This window comes from Rattus norvegicus, chromosome 17, assembly GCF_036323735.1.
Source record: "Rattus norvegicus strain BN/NHsdMcwi chromosome 17, GRCr8, whole genome shotgun sequence".
Lineage (NCBI taxonomy): Eukaryota > Metazoa > Chordata > Mammalia > Rodentia > Muridae > Rattus > Rattus norvegicus.
In genome coordinates, this window is record NC_086035.1 from 35,099,734 (window position 1) to 35,115,058 (window position 15,325).

At 41.0% G+C, this 15,325-nt stretch overlaps 1 protein-coding gene across 9 annotated transcripts in view; it reads left to right on the forward strand.

Moving 5' to 3' along the window:
* Cdkal1 (CDK5 regulatory subunit associated protein 1-like 1) overlaps positions 1-15,325 on the forward strand; it is a 552,607-nt gene that overhangs the window by 172,513 nt on the left and 364,769 nt on the right. For all 9 annotated transcript variants that reach the window (XM_063276598.1, XM_063276594.1, XM_063276597.1 and 6 more), the window contains 1 exon segment: positions 6,251-6,371. In XM_063276598.1, coding sequence (XP_063132668.1) covers positions 6,251-6,371 — 121 coding nt within the window.

The following is a 15,325-nucleotide window of genomic DNA, read 5'->3' on the forward strand; positions in this document are numbered from 1 at the left end:
CTACCTATGAGGTCAGAGTCCAGGGTCAGTCCATGTATAGTCTTTAGGTAGTGGCTTAGTCCCTGGAAGCTCTGGTTGCTTGACATTGTTGTTCATATGGGGTCTCGAGCCCCTTCAAGCTCTTCCAGTTCTTTCTCTGATTCCTTCAACGGGGGTCCTATTCTCAGTTCAGTGGTTTGCTGCTGGCATTCGCCTCTGTGTTTGCTGAATTCTGGCTGTGTCTCTCAGGAGAGATCTACATCCGGCTCCTGTCGGCCTGCACTTCTTTGCTTCATCCATCTTGTCTAATTGGGTGGCTGTATATGTATGGGCCACATGTGGGGCAGGCTCTGAATGGGTGTTCCTTCTGTCTCTGTTTTAATCTTTGCCTCTCTATTCCCTGCGAAGGGTATTCTTGTTCCCCTTTTAAAGAAGGAGTGAAGCATTCACATTTTGATCATCCGTCTTGAGTTTCATTTGTTCTAGGCATCTAGGGTAATTCAAGCATTTGGGCTAATAGCCACTTATCAATGAGTGCATACCATGTGTGTCTTTCTGTGATTGGGTTAGCTCACTCAGGATGATATTTTCCAGTTCCAACCATTTGCCTACGAATTTCATAAAGTCGTTGTTTTTGATAGCTGAGTAATATTCCATTGTTTAGATGTACCACATTTTCTGTATCCATTCCTCTGTTGAAGGGCATCTGGGTTCTTTCCATTTTCTGGCTATTATAAATAAGGCTGCGATGAACATAGTGAAGCACGTGTCTTTTTTATATGTTGGAACATCTCTTGGGTATATGCCCAAGAGTGGTATAGCTGGATCCTCAGGCAGTTCAATGTCCAATTTTCTGAGGAACCTCCAGACTGATTTCCAGAATGGTTGTACCAGTCTGCAACCCCACCAACAATGGAGGAGTGTTCCTCTTTCTCCGCATCCTCGCCAGCATCTGCTGTCACCTGAGTTTTTGATCTTAGCCATTCTCACTGGTGTGAGGTGAAATCTCAGGGTTGTTTTGATTTGCATTTCCCTTATGACTAAAGATGTTGAACATTTCTTTAGGTGTTTCTCAGCCATTCGGCATTCCTCAGCTGTGAATTCTTTGTTTAGCTCTGAACCCCATTTTTTAATAGGGTTATTTGTTTCCCTGCGGTCTAACGTCTTGAGTTCTTTGTATATTTTGGATATAAGGCCTCTATCTGTTGTAGGATTGGTAAAGATCTTTTCCCAATCTGTTGGTTGCCGTTTTGTCCTAACCACAGTGTCCTTTGCCTTACAGAAGCTTTGCAGTTTTATGAGATCCCATTTGTCGATTCTTGATCTTAGAGCATAAGCCATTGGTGTTTTGTTCAGGAAATTTTTTCCAGTGCCCATGTGTTCCAGATGCTTCCCTAGTTTTTCTTCTATTAGTTTGAGTGTGTCTGGTTTGATGTGGAGGTCCTTGATCCACTTGGACTTAAGCTTTGTACAGGGTGATAAGCATGGATCGATCTGCATTCTTCTACATGTTGCCCTCCAGTTGAACCAGCACCATTTGCTGAAAATGCTATCTTTTTTCCATTGGATGGTTTTGGCTCCTTTGTCAAAAATCAAGTGACCATAGGTGTGTGGGTTCATTTCTGGGTCTTCAATTCTATTCCATTGGTCTATCTGTCTGTCTCTGTACCAGTACCATGTAGTTTTTATCACTATTGCTCTGTAATACTGCTTGAATTCAGGGATAGTGATTCCCCCTGAAGTCCTTTTATTGTTGAGGATAGTTTTAGCTATCCTGGGTTTTTTGTTATTCCAGATGAATTTGCAAATTGTTCTGTCTAACTCTTTGAAGAATTGGATCGGTATTTTGATGGGGATTGCATTGAATCTGTAGATCGCTTTTGGTAAAATGGTCATTTTTACTATATTAATCCTGCCAAGCATGAGCATGGGAGATCTTTCCATCTTCTGAGGTCTTCTTCAATTTCTTTCTTCAGTGTCTTGAAGTTCTTATTGTACAAATCCTTTACTTGCTTGGTTAAAGTCACACCGAGGTACTTTATATTATTTGGGTCTATTATGAAGGGTGTCGTTTCCCTAATTTCTTTCTCGGCTTGTTTCTCTTTTGTATAGAGGAAGGCAACTGATTTATTTGAGTTAATTTTATACCCAGCCACTTTGCTGAAGTTGTTTATCAGCTTTAGTAGTTCTCTGGTGGAACTTTTGGGATCACTTAAATATACTATCATGTCATCTGCAAATAGTGATATTTTGACCTCTTCTTTTCCGATCTGTATCCCTTTGATCTCCTTTTGTTGTCTGATTGCTCTGGCTAGAACTTCAAGAAATATATTGAATAAGTAGGGAGAGAGCGGGCAGCCTTGTCTAGTCCCTGATTTTAGTGGGATTGCTTCAAGTTTCTCTCCATTTAGTTTAATGTTAGCAACTGGTTTGCTGTATATGGCTTTTACTATGTTTAGATATGGGCCTTGAATTCCTATTCTTTCCAGGACTTTTATCATGAAGGGGTGTTGAATTTTGTCAAATGCTTTCTCAGCATCTAATGAAATGATCATGTGGTTTTGTTCTTTCAGTTTGTTTATATAATGGATCACGTTGATGGTTTTCCGTATATTCAACCATCCCTGCATGCCTGGGATGAAGCCTACTTGATCATGGTGGATGATTGTTTTGATGTGCTCTTGGATTCGGTTTGCCAGAATTTTATTGAGTGTTTTTGTGTCGATATTCATAAGGGAAATTGGTCTGAAGTTCTCTTTCTTTGTTGGGTCTTTGTGTGGTTTAGGTATAAGAGTAATTGTGGCTTCATAGAAGGAATTCGGTAGTGCTCCATCTGTTTCAATTTTGTGGAATAGTTTGGATAATATTGGTACGAGGTCTTCTATGAAGGTTTGATAGAATTCTGCACTAAACCCGTCTGGACCTGGGCTCTTTTTGGTTGGGAGACCTTTAATGACTGCTTCTATTTCTTTAGGAGTTATGGGGTTGTTTAACTGGTTTATCTGTTCCTGATTTAACTTCGGTACCTGGTATCTGTCTAGGAAATTGTCCATTTCCTGCAGATTTTCAAGTTTTGTTGAATATAGGCTTTTGTAGTAAGATCTGATGATTTTTTGAATTTCCTCTGAATCTCTAGTTATGTCACACTTTTCATTTCTGATTTTGTTAATTTGGACGCACTCTCTGTGTCCTCTCGTTAGTCTGGCTAAGGGTTTATCTATCTTGTTGATTTTCTGAAAGAACCAACTTTTGGTTCTGTTGATTCTTTCTATGGTCCTTTTTGTTTCTACTTGGTTGATATCAGCTCTGAGTTTGATTATTTCCTGCCTTCTACTCCTCCTGGGTGTATTTGCTTCTTTTTGTTCTAGAGCTTTTAGGTGTGCTGTCAAGCTGCTGACATATGCTCTTTCCTGTTTCTTTCTGCAGGCACTCAGCGCTATGAGTTTTCCTCTTAGCACAGCTTTCATTGTGTCCCATAAGTTTGGGTATGTTGTATCTTCATTTTCATTAAATTCTAAAAAGTTTTTAATTTCTACCTTTATTTCTTCCTTGACCAGGTTATCATTGAGTAGAGCATTGTTCAATTTCCACGTATATGTGGGCATTCGTCCCTTATTGTTATTGAAGACCAGTTTTAGGCCGTGGTGGTCCGATAGCACGCATGGGATTATTTCTATCTTTCTGTACCTGTTGAGGCCTGTTTTTTGACCAATTATATGGTCAATTTTGGAGAAAGTACCATGAGGAGCTGAGAAGAAGGTATATCCTTTTGCTTTAGGATAGAATGTTCTATAAATATCCGTTAAGTCCATCTGGCTCATGGCTTCTCTTAGTCTGTCTACGTCTCTGTTTAATTTCTGTTTCCATGATCTGTCCATTGATGAGAGTGGGGTGTTGAAATCTCCTACTATTATTGTGTGAGGTGCAATGTGTGTTTTGAGCTTTAGTAAGGTTTCTTTTACATATGTAGTTGCCCTTGTATTTGGGGCATAGATATTTAGGATTGAGAGTTCATCTTGGTGGATTTTTCCTTTGATGAATATGAAGTGTCCTTCCTTATCTTTTTTGATGACTTTTAGTTGAAAATTGATTTTATTTGATATTAGAATGGCTACTCCAGCTTGCTTCTTCTGACCATTTGCTTGGAAAGTTGTTTTCCAGCCTTTCACTCTGAGGTAGTGTCTGTCTTTGTCTCTGAGGTGTGTTTCCTGTAGGCAGCAGAATGCAGGGTCCTCGTTGTGTATCCAGTTTGTTAATCTATGTCTTTTTATTGGGGAGTTGAGGCCATTGATGTTGAGAGATATTAAGGAATAGTGATTACTGCTTCCCGTTATATTCATATTTGGATGTGAGGTTATGTTTGTGTGCTTTTCTTCTCTTTGTTTTGTTGCCAAGACGATTAGTTTCTTGCTTCTTCTAGGGTATAGCTTGCCTCCTTATGTTGGGCTTTACCATTTATTATCCTTTGTAGTGCTGGATTTGTAGAAAGATATTGTGTAAATTTGGTTTTGTCATGGAATATCTTGGTTTCTCCATGTATGTTAATTGAGAGTTTTGCATGATACAGTAACCTGGCCTGGCATTTGTGTTCTCTTAGGGTCTGTATGACATCAGTCCAGGATCTTCTGGCCTTCATAGTTTCTGGCGAGAAGTCTGGTGTGATTCTGATAGGTCTGCCTTCATATGTTACTTGACCTTTTTCCCTTACTGCTTTTAATATTCTTTCTTTATTTTGTGCGTTTGGTGTTTTGAATATTATGTGACGGGAGGCGTTTCTTTTCTGGTATCTCTCTTTTTAGGTTATGGAAGTTTTTTTTTTTTTTTTTTTTTTTTTTTTTTTTTTTTTTTTTTGGTTCTTTTTTTTTGGAACTGGGGACCGAACCCAGGGCCTTGTGCTTCCTAGGTAAGCGGTCTACCACTGAGCTAAATCCCCAGCCCTGGGAAGTTTTCTTCTATGATTTTGTTGAAGATATTTACTGGTCCTTTGAGTTCGGAGTCTTCACTCTCTTCTATACCTATTATTCTTAGGTTTGATCTTCTCATTGAGTCCTGGATTTCCTGTATGTTTTGGACCAGTAGCTTTTTCCGCTTTACATAATTTTTGACTGTTGAGTCGATGATTTCTATGGAATCTTCTGCTCCTGAGATTTTCTCTTCCATCTTTTGTATTCTGTTGGTGAAGCTTGTATCTACAGCTCCTTGTCTCTTCTTTTGGTTTTCTATATACATGGTTGTTTCCATGTGTTCTTTCTTGATTGCTTCTATTTCCATTTTTAATTCCTTCAACTGTTTGATTGTGTTTTCATGGAATTCTTTCAGGGATTTTTCTGATTCCTCTCTGTGGGCTTCTACTTGTTCTCTAAGGGAGTTCTTCATGTCTTTCTTGAAGTCCTCCAGCATCATGATCAAATATGATTTTGAAACTAGATCTTGCTTTTCTGGTGTGTTTGGATATTCCATGTTTGTTTTCGTGGGAGAATTGGGCTCCGATGATGCCAGGTAGTCTTGGTTTCTGTTGCTTGGGTTCCTGCGCTTGCCTCTCACCATCAGATTATCTCTAGTGTTACTTTGTTCTGCTATTTCTGACAGTAGCTAGACTGTCCTATAAGACTGTGTGTCAGGAGTGCTGTAGACCTGTTTTCCTGTTTTCTTTCAGCCAGTTATGGGGACAAAGTGTTCTGCTTTCGGGCGTGTAGTTTTTCCTCTCTACAGGTCTTCAGCTGTTCCTGTGGGCCTGTGTCTTGAGTTCACCAGGCAGGTCGCTTGTAGCAGAAACGTTGGTCTTACCTGTGTTCCCGAGGCTCACGTTTGCTCGTGGGGTGTTGCTTATGAGCTCTCTGCGGCGGCAGCAACCAGGAAGATCTGTGCCGCCCTTTCCGGGAGCTTCCGTGCACCAGGGTTCCAGATGGCGTTTGGTGTTTTCCTCTGGCGTCTGAGATTTGTGCAGGGTGCAGTCTCTTCTCTTTAAAAATATGTATTTATTTATTTCATGTATATGAATACACTCAAATCCCACTACAGATGGTTGTGAGCCACCATGTGGGTGCTGGGATTTGAACTCAGGACCTCTGGAAGAGCAGTCAGTGCTCTTAACCGCTGAGCCATCAGTCCAGCTTTTGTTGTATTTTTAATGTTTAAATGACCACATCTTTCCTAGGATGCTTTTCTTACCGGAAGAAAAATATCAAATACAATCACGAACATGTTTATTGGAAACAGTTAATGACAGTGAATGTGTGAGGCTAATGTTTGTCTTGTGCTTGATTCAAAGGTCACTCCGTGAGGCTCCTGGGCCAGAAGAAAGAAAGTGGGAAGCGGTTGGGTGGAGCGAGACTGGATTTGCCAAAGATCAGGAAGAATCCGCTGATAGAAATCATATCCATCAACACGGGGTGAGTATCTCTCACTTATTCACGACGCAGGAATTTGGCCTGTGCGCCCTTGACACCTGATGCAGGTGGGTGATGCTTTTTCTGTTGGGAAGACAGTCACACAAAGTGCTAATACTTGTGCATGTAGTTTCTTTTAAGATGTGTCCTGTCTTTAAATTACATGTTTGCTTGAGTCAGGGTTTCACATGTTTGATGTTACTTTTCTCATTTTGGGCAGTACACATGGATTTCATTTCCCAGGTATACACTTCATTAAAAATCTTTTTGAAAGTTCTTAGAAATAACACGAGTCTCCTAGCGCACACCTGCAGTGCCAGACTAAGACACTAGGGTCTGAATTGGGAAATCTGTCTGTGCCATAGAGACAGCTCAGGCCAAGGTGAGGGAGATCCGTCTCAGTCCCTCATCCTTCTCCTAGCAAAACCCAAACATGGAGAGTTTCAGACATGACTGACTTGGCATCCCTGACTGCTTCTCTTCTTTCCTTTCTTTCTCTCTTTCTCCTTCTCCCTCCCCCCATGCCCTGTGTGTGTGTGTGTGTATGTGTGTGTGTTTGTGTGTGTGTGTGAGTGTGTGTGTGTTTGTGTGTGTGTTTGTGTGTGTGTGTGTGAGTGTGTGTGTTTGTGTGTGTGTGAGTGTGTGTGTTTGTGTGTGTGTGAGTGTTTGTGTGTGTGTGTTTGTGAGTCTATGTGTGTTTGTGTGTGTGTGTGTGTCTCTTTATCTGTCTGTGTGCACCTACATGACATGCCTGTACAGGTCAGAGATTCTGGGAGAGATCGCCCCAAAAACTAAACAATAGCTCTCTGTTGTTTCGAACAATTCTTCAGACATCCCATGGGAATATTAAATGCTCCTTTAGTTACCTCTTTTTGGTCTGAGGTCCTCTCAAGCTATCCCCCTTGTCTGCTACTTCTGTTTTCTTTGCTCTCTGTCCTTGGGCTTGTGTTCTTTTAATTAGACTCCACGTTAAAGCCTTGGTCTTCCTGGGAAGACTGAAGGCTTACATTCCTCAAGTCCAGGATTTCCTCTCCACCCCAGGCTTGACTGCTGCTGCTGCTTTCTTCCTGCCCTCCCCATTGCGGGTCTTGCTCTGCTCCTTGGTAAGCTCCAGGTAGCTGCATTCCTGCTGTGTGCTGGCCCACCCCGCTGCCAGCCAGCTCCTCTCCAGTCTTCCCTGTGCCTGCTTCACCCTCATACTGCTGCTGTAGTCCACAGAAGGTGGAAGAGATTTTTGGGTTTTCATTAGCTTCCCTGTGGTTGGCAATTAACCAACTGGGAAATGTTTTGTGGAACCAATTTCTGGCTTTTAGTATTGAGGGTGCGGGGGCTTGGACAGAAACTCAGAACCCTCAGTAAAGTAGCATTTGACAGCCGCAGTGACTGCATGAGCCTCTTACCAGCACAACGCTGTTAGCTTCCTTCATCTCAGCTATTGCTTTTCCCTCAGACTCAGAGAGCTGCTGCTGCTGCTGCTTCCTCCCCCCTTCCCTTCTTTCTCCCTCTCCTTTTCTCTCCCCCGCCCCCTTGTGAGTGTGTGTGTACGTGTGTGTGTGTGTGTGTGTGTGTGTCTGTCTGTCTGTCTGTCTGCCTGTCTGCCTGCCTGTCTGTCTGTCTGTCTGTGTGCACGTACATGACATGCCTGTACAGGTCAGAGATTAGTGCTGGGTATCTGCTTCATTTACTCCTACCTTATTTTTGGTCATGGAACTTGGTGCTCAGCAGTTCAGTTCTACTGAGTAGCTGGTGAGTAAGGTCAGACATCCCGTGTCTCTGTATTTCAGTGCTGGGGTCGGAAGAGTATGCCTCCAGTTTTAAGTAAGGTCAGGCATCAGATACGGGTCCTTACATTCTCATGTCAAACTCTTACCTAGTGAGTCATCTTCCTAGCCCCTGAATGTTTCATTCTAAAGTCAGTGCAATTTTGCCACATATTAGTCATTCTAAAACTCTTAAGTATTTTGCATTACAACTTGGTTTCAGCCGACAAAACTAGCATCATGTTAAAGTTTCTCTCCTATGTGAGCTGCACTTTTCCCCTGTGGATTAGTTCTTGTGTGAAGCTCAGCAGGTATTTGCAGTCGCTCCCAGTCTTGTCCCTCACATCACTGAATATAGACTTGACCCTTGGAAATAAGTAAGCAAGTACGTTTTTGATGTTAAGTCACTTCATATTATCTAAAATCGCAGTAGGCCTTGTGAGACGTGACTCGCCATTACTTTGCTGAGCCGGGTGCTTGCTGTCTTATCGCTTCTCTCCCATGGAAACTGCCCATGAGTGTCGTTCCACACTATCACCATGTAATGTCTTTGTTTGGGTTTCAGTCCTTAACCCTTATTGCTTGTGGAGCCAATGCTTTTTTGAAAAACTTAACTTGAAAATACTTTTAAATGGTTATGCTCATAATAATCATTCTCCTTATCAAAGTCCAAAAAACTCAGTGTTTTGTTGCAAACTAAATCTGGTATTAGACCATCATATATGTGCTTCATTAAGAAGACAGCCCCATTTGGTTCATGATGTGCTTTGCCAGATTACCATTTGAATGTATAGAGCTGATTCTCTGTTAATGTTAACTTCAGAAATTTCAAAACAGGGCTTGTGACATGGTTCAGTAGTTCCAAGTTTTCCTCCTAGAACCTGTGTCAGCGTGTCAGGAATTTACACACTTGTAGAACCTGTGTCAGCGTGTCAGGAGTTTACACACTTGTAGAACTCTAGCTCCAGGGCTTCTGAACCTCTATTCTCCGAGGGCCTCAGTACTCATGCCTTCACAGATGCATATGTATATCCGTAATTTAAAAATATATCAACGGAGTGTATTAGTTGCTTTTTGCCAAGGAACAAGTTGAACAGTTCAGGTCAAGTTGAATTTTTTATAAACTAGGGGGTTATTAACTTGAAAACTATATACATAACAGCTTTACTCAAAGTGTTTTAGTATTTTCATAATAAAGATCTAGAAAGAATCTTTTATTTAAAATATTTTGTACAATTTCTTTTGTAAGTTTATCTTCTGGGAATTGTTTCTGTTTATTGTATTAAATGTGTGAATTATAGGCCAAGCAATTATTTACTCCATTTTTTCTTTTATTAATTTTTCATTTGTGAGACCTTCATATCTACTAAATCTCCAATGAATATGTGTGTGTATGTGTGTGTGTGTATGTGCATGTGTATGTGTGTATGTCTCTGTGTGTGTATGTGTGCGTGTATGTGCATGTATATGTGTGTATGTCTGTGTGTGTGTGCTTATGTGTGTTTGTATGTGTGTGTATGTGTGTGTGTATGCACATAATGAAGCACAACCATATCTGCCTTTCATTTCTCATCTCTAACTCTTTCTACCTTACAACATGATCCCTTCCTAATTTCCAGTCCTCTTTCTTTTTGATGGCCTACCAAGTCCAGTCATTGCTGTCCCTAAGCGTATAGATGTGGGGCATCCAGTAAAGCATGTGCCATCTCCCAGTGGTCACACAGTCTGAAAAGCATGATACTTCCTGTCCCAGCATCTCGCAGCCGTGATGAGCTCCTTGGTAAGGGTGTGATCCGGAGAGCACACCACCAGTCCGTGCAGGTGTTTGCTTAGGTCTTGTCCAGACGACTGTAGCTGGCACCACTCCTGTGCACAATGGCCTGGTCAAGCCTGCAAATTAACATTTTACAGAACTTTTCCCAGTCAATCTTGCTCTTACATTATTTCTGCCTCTTGTGATACTTGCTGAGTCTTGGGCATGAGGTATAGTTGTGGTGGTGAGGGTGAAGTGGGAGCGATGTCCTAATTAGGGTTGAACACTCAGTTTCTTACTCTTTGAGCAGCTATGCATCTTAGCATTAACTGCTGCCCATTGGGTGGTGAGTTAGGGGAGGATTCTCTGACCAAAGTAGAGAGTAGCAAGGTCTATTGGCATAAAGACCAATGTGTAGAAAGCAATTTGACAACATTACCACTTAGTAAAATATTTATAGCAGATTCTACCCAAGGACTTATGACTTCCCCAGCAATGAGTTTTGACCAGGATTTCAGTACCAGGCACGAAGTTACTGCCTTGTAGCCGACTTCAGCCCCAATCAGAATGCAGTTATTTACCCAAGAAGAGTCATGTCACAGATGCACCAGCACGGGAACCTTGTCTATCAGTTCAGTGATGTAGCACGAAGGGTCCAGGTCTAGGTAAGAAAATTCGTGCTTTTTTATTTCCCCAACAGCCTGCACAACATCTTCTGGTGCTGAAAGAATGCTAGCAAGGCAATAACTTTGTGTTCAGTTTGAGTTTGATTTCTGTGTGTCTTCCAGCCAAATTGTGTAGTTACGCCATTAGCAATAGGGTCTTCCCATGTGCCTTTGTGGATATCTAGGGCATTGGCAATTAGCTGTGTTGTTTTGGACCTCTGGGGCCTCCCTGGCCAGCAACTCATAGGGATGTGTCCTGTGTCTGGCCCTGTGCATTTTATTAAATAACCTATTCCCTCCATGCAAGGTAATACTGTTTGAATGCTCTCATTGTATTTTATTTTTAAAATATTCTTTTTTTGAGTGAACTATTTAAGATTAGTGGTCATTTATCCAGTATGGCTAGCATTTGTAGACTCTCTTCCATGTGTCAAAGTTTCTGAATAGAGTAAATTAGTGTGAAGAGGTCCATCCTTGTGTAGTAGGGCAGTAAAACAGTACCATGGACATTACCAAGAAAATGCAGTAAGAATAAAGTAATAATAATTTCTGATGCGCATTCAGTGTACCTCAGGTACTTCACGTGGTTTACGAAGTCTACAGTCTTCCCATCATCTAGTCTCACAATAAATAGCCATACGATATTTTTTGTGCAGATGACAAGCTAAGAAAATTAGGTCACTTGCCTTCATAGAGTTGTCCCCATAGGGTGGGACTGGGGTGAGTCTTGCCCATAACTCTTTTTTTTTTTTTGTTTTTGTTTTTGTTTTTGTTTTTACGTTGCTTTTTTTTATTTTTTTTATTTTTTTTATTAACTTGAGTATTTCTTATATACATTTCAAGTGTTATTCCCTTTCCCGGTCTCCGGGCAAACATCCCCCTCCCCCCTCCCCTTCCTTATGGGTGTCCCCCTCCCAACCCTCCCCCCATTGCAGCCCTCCCCCCATAGTCTAGTTCACTGGGGGTTCAGTCTTAGCAGGACCCAGGGCTTCCCCTTCCACTGGTGCTCTTACTAGGATATTCATTGCTACCTATGGGGTCAGAGTCCAGGGTCAGTCCATGTATAGTATTTAGGTAGTGGCTTAGTCCCTGGAAGCTCTGGTTGCTTGACATTGTTGTACTTTTGGGGTCTCGAGCCCCTTCAAGCTCTTCCAGTTCTTTCTCTGATTCCTTCAACGGGGGACCTATTCTCAGTTCAGTGGTTTGCTGCTGGCATTCGCCTCTGTATTTGCTGTATTCTGGCTGTGTCTCTCAGGAGCGATCTACATCCGGCTCCTGTCGGTCTGCACTTCTTTGCTTCTTCCATCTTGTCTAATTGGGTGGCTGTATATGTATGGGCCACATTTGGGGCAGGCTCTGAATGCGTGTTCCTTCAGTCTCTGTTTTAATCTTTGCCTCTCCCTTCCCAGCCAAGGGTATTCTTTTTCCTCATTTAAAGAAGGAGTGAAGCATTCACATTTTGATCATCCGTCTTGAGTTTCGTTTGTTCTAGGGATCTAGGGTAATTCAAGCATTTGGGCTAATAGCCACTTATCAATGAGTGCATACCATGTATGTCTTTCTGTGATTGGGTTAGCTCACTCAGGATGATATTTTCCAGTTCCAACCATTTGCCTACGAATTTCATAAAGTCGTTGTTTTTGATAGCTGAGTAATATTCCATTGTGTAGATGTACCACATTTTCTGTATCCATTCCTCTGTTGAAGGGCATCTGGGTTCTTTCCAGTTTCTGGCTATTATAAATAAGGCTGCGATGAACATAGTGGAGCACGTGTCTCTTTTATATGTTGAGGCATCTTTTGGGTATATGCCCAAGAGAGGTATAGCTGGATCCTCAGGCAGTTCAATGTCCAATTTTCTGAGGAACCTCCAGACTGATTTCCAGAATGGTTTTACCAGTCTGCAATCCCACCAACAATGGAGGAGTGTTCCTCTTTCTCCACATCCTCGCCAGCATCTGCTGTCACCTGAGTTTTTGATCTTAGCCATTCTCACTGGTGTGAGGTGAAATCTCAGGGTTGTTTTGATTTGCATTTCCCTTATGACTAAAGATGTTGAACATTTCTTTAGGTGTTTCTCAGCCATTCGGCATTCCTCAGCTGTGAATTCTTTGTTTAGCTCTGAACCCCATTTTTTAATAGGGTTATTTGTTTCCCTGCGGTCTAACTTCTTGAGTTCTTTGTATATTTTGGATATAAGGCCTCTATCTGTTGTAGGATTGGTAAAGATCTTTTCCCAATCTGTTGGTTGCCGTTTTGTCCTAACCACAGTGTCCTTTGCCTTACAGAAGCTTTGCAGTTTTATGAGATCCCATTTGTCAATTCTTGATCTTAGAGCATAAGCCATTGGTGTTTTGTTCAGGAAATTTTTTCCAGTGCCCATGTGTTCCAGATGCTTCCCTAGTTTTTCTTCTATTAGTTTGAGTGTGTCTGGTTTGATGTGGAGGTCCTTGATCCACTTGGACTTAAGCTTTGTACACGGTGATAAGGATGGATCGATCTGCATTCTTCTACATGTTGCCCTCCAGTTGAACCAGCACCATTTGCTGAAAATGCTATCTTTTTTCCATTGGATGGTTTTGGCTCCTTTGTCAAAAATCAAGTGACCATAGGTGTGTGGGTTCATTTCTGGGTCTTCAATTCTATTCCATTGGTCTATCTGTCTGTCTCTGTACCAATACCAAGCAGTTTTTATCACTATTGCTCTGTAATACTGCTTGAGTTCAGGGATAGTGATTCCCCCTGAAGTCCTTTTATTGTTGAGGATAGCTTTAGCTATCCTGGGTTTTTTGTTATTCCAGATGAATTTGCAAATTGTTCTGTCTAACTCTTTGAAGAATTGGATTGGTATTTTGATGGGGATTGCATTGAATCTGTAGATTGCTTTTGGTAAAATGGCCATTTTTACTAAATTAATCCTGCCAATCCATGAGCATGGGAGATCTTTCCATCTTCTGAGGTCTTCTTCAATTTCTTTCCTCAGTGTCTTGAAGTTCTTATTGTACAGATCTTTTACTTGCTTGGTTAAAGTCACACCGAGGTACTTTATATTATTTGGGTCTATTATGAAGGGTGTCGTTTCCCTAATTTCTTTCTCGGCTTGTTTCTCTTTTGTATAGAGGAAGGCAACTGATTTATTTGAGTTAATTTTATACCCAGCCACTTTGCTGAAGTTGTTTATCAGCTTTAGTAGTTCTCTGGTGGAACTTTTGGGATCACTTAAATATACTATCATGTCATCTGCAAATAGTGATATTTTGACCTCTTCTTTTCCGATCTGTATCCCCTTGATCTCCTTTTGTTGTCTGATTGCTCTGGCTAGAACTTCAAGAACTATATTGAATAAGTAGGGAGAGAGCGGGCAGCCTTGTCTAGTCCCTGATTTTAGTGGGATTGCTTCAAGTTTCTCTCCATTTAGTTTAATGTTAGCAACTGGTTTGCTGTATATGGCTTTTACTATGTTTAGGTATGGGTCTTGAATTCGTATTCTTTCCAGGACTTTTATCATGAAGGGGTGTTGAATTTTGTCAAATGCTTTCTCAGCATCTAATGAAATGATCATGTGGTTCTGTTCTTTCAGTTTGTTTATATAATGGATCACGTTGATGGTTTTCCGTATATTAAACCATCCCTGCATGCCTGGGATGAAGCCTACTTGATCATGGTGGATGATTGTTTTGATGTGCTCTTGAATTCGGTTTGCCAGAATTTTATTGAGTATTTTTGCATCGATATTCATAAGGGAAATTGGTCTGAAGTTCTCTTTCTTTGTTGTGTCTTTGTGTGGTTTAGGTATAAGAGTAATTGTGGCTTCGTAGAAGGAATTCGGTAATGCTCCATCTGTTTCAATTTTGTGGAATAGTTTGGATAATATTGGTATGAGGTCTTCTATGAAGGTTTGATAGAATTCTGCACTAAACCCGTCTGGACCTGGGCTCTTTTTGGTTGGGAGACCTTTAATGACTGCTTCTATTTCCTTAGGAGTTATGGGGTTGTTTAACTGGTTTATCTGTTCCTGATTTAACTTCCATACCTGGTATCTGTTTAGGAAATTGTCCATTTCCTGAAGATTTTCAAGTTTTTTGAATATAGGTTTTTATAGTAAGATCTGATGATTTTTTGAATTTCCTCTGAATCTGTAGTTATGTCTCCCTTTTCATTTCTGATTTTGTTAATTTGGACGCACTCTCTGTGTCCTCTCGTTAGTCTGGCTAAGGGTTTATCTATCTTGTTGATTTTCTCAAAGAACCAACTTTTGGTTCTGTTGATTCTTTCTATGGTCCTTTTTGTTTCTACTTGGTTGATATCAGCTCTGAGTTTGATTATTTCCTGCCTTCTACTCCTCCTGGGTGTATTTGCTTCTTTTTGTTCTAGAGCTTTTAGGTGTGCTGTCAAGCTGCTGACATATGCTCTTTCCTGTTTCTTTCTGCAGGCACTCAGCGCTATGAGTTTTCCTCTTAGCACAGCTTTCATTGTGTCCCATAAGTTTGGGTATGTTGTATCTTCATTTTCATTAAATTCTAAAATTTTTTTAATTTCTTTCTTTATTTCTTCCTTGACCAGGTTATCATTGAGTAGAGCATTGTTCAATTTCCACGTATATGTGGGCATTCTTCCCTTATTGTTATTGAAGACCAGTTTTAGGCCATGGTGGTCCGATAGCACGCATGGGATTATTTCTATCTTTCTGTACCTGTTGAGGCCTGTTTTTTGACCAATTATATGGTCAATTTTGGAGAAAGTACCATGAGGAGCTGAGAAGAAGGTATATCCTTTTGC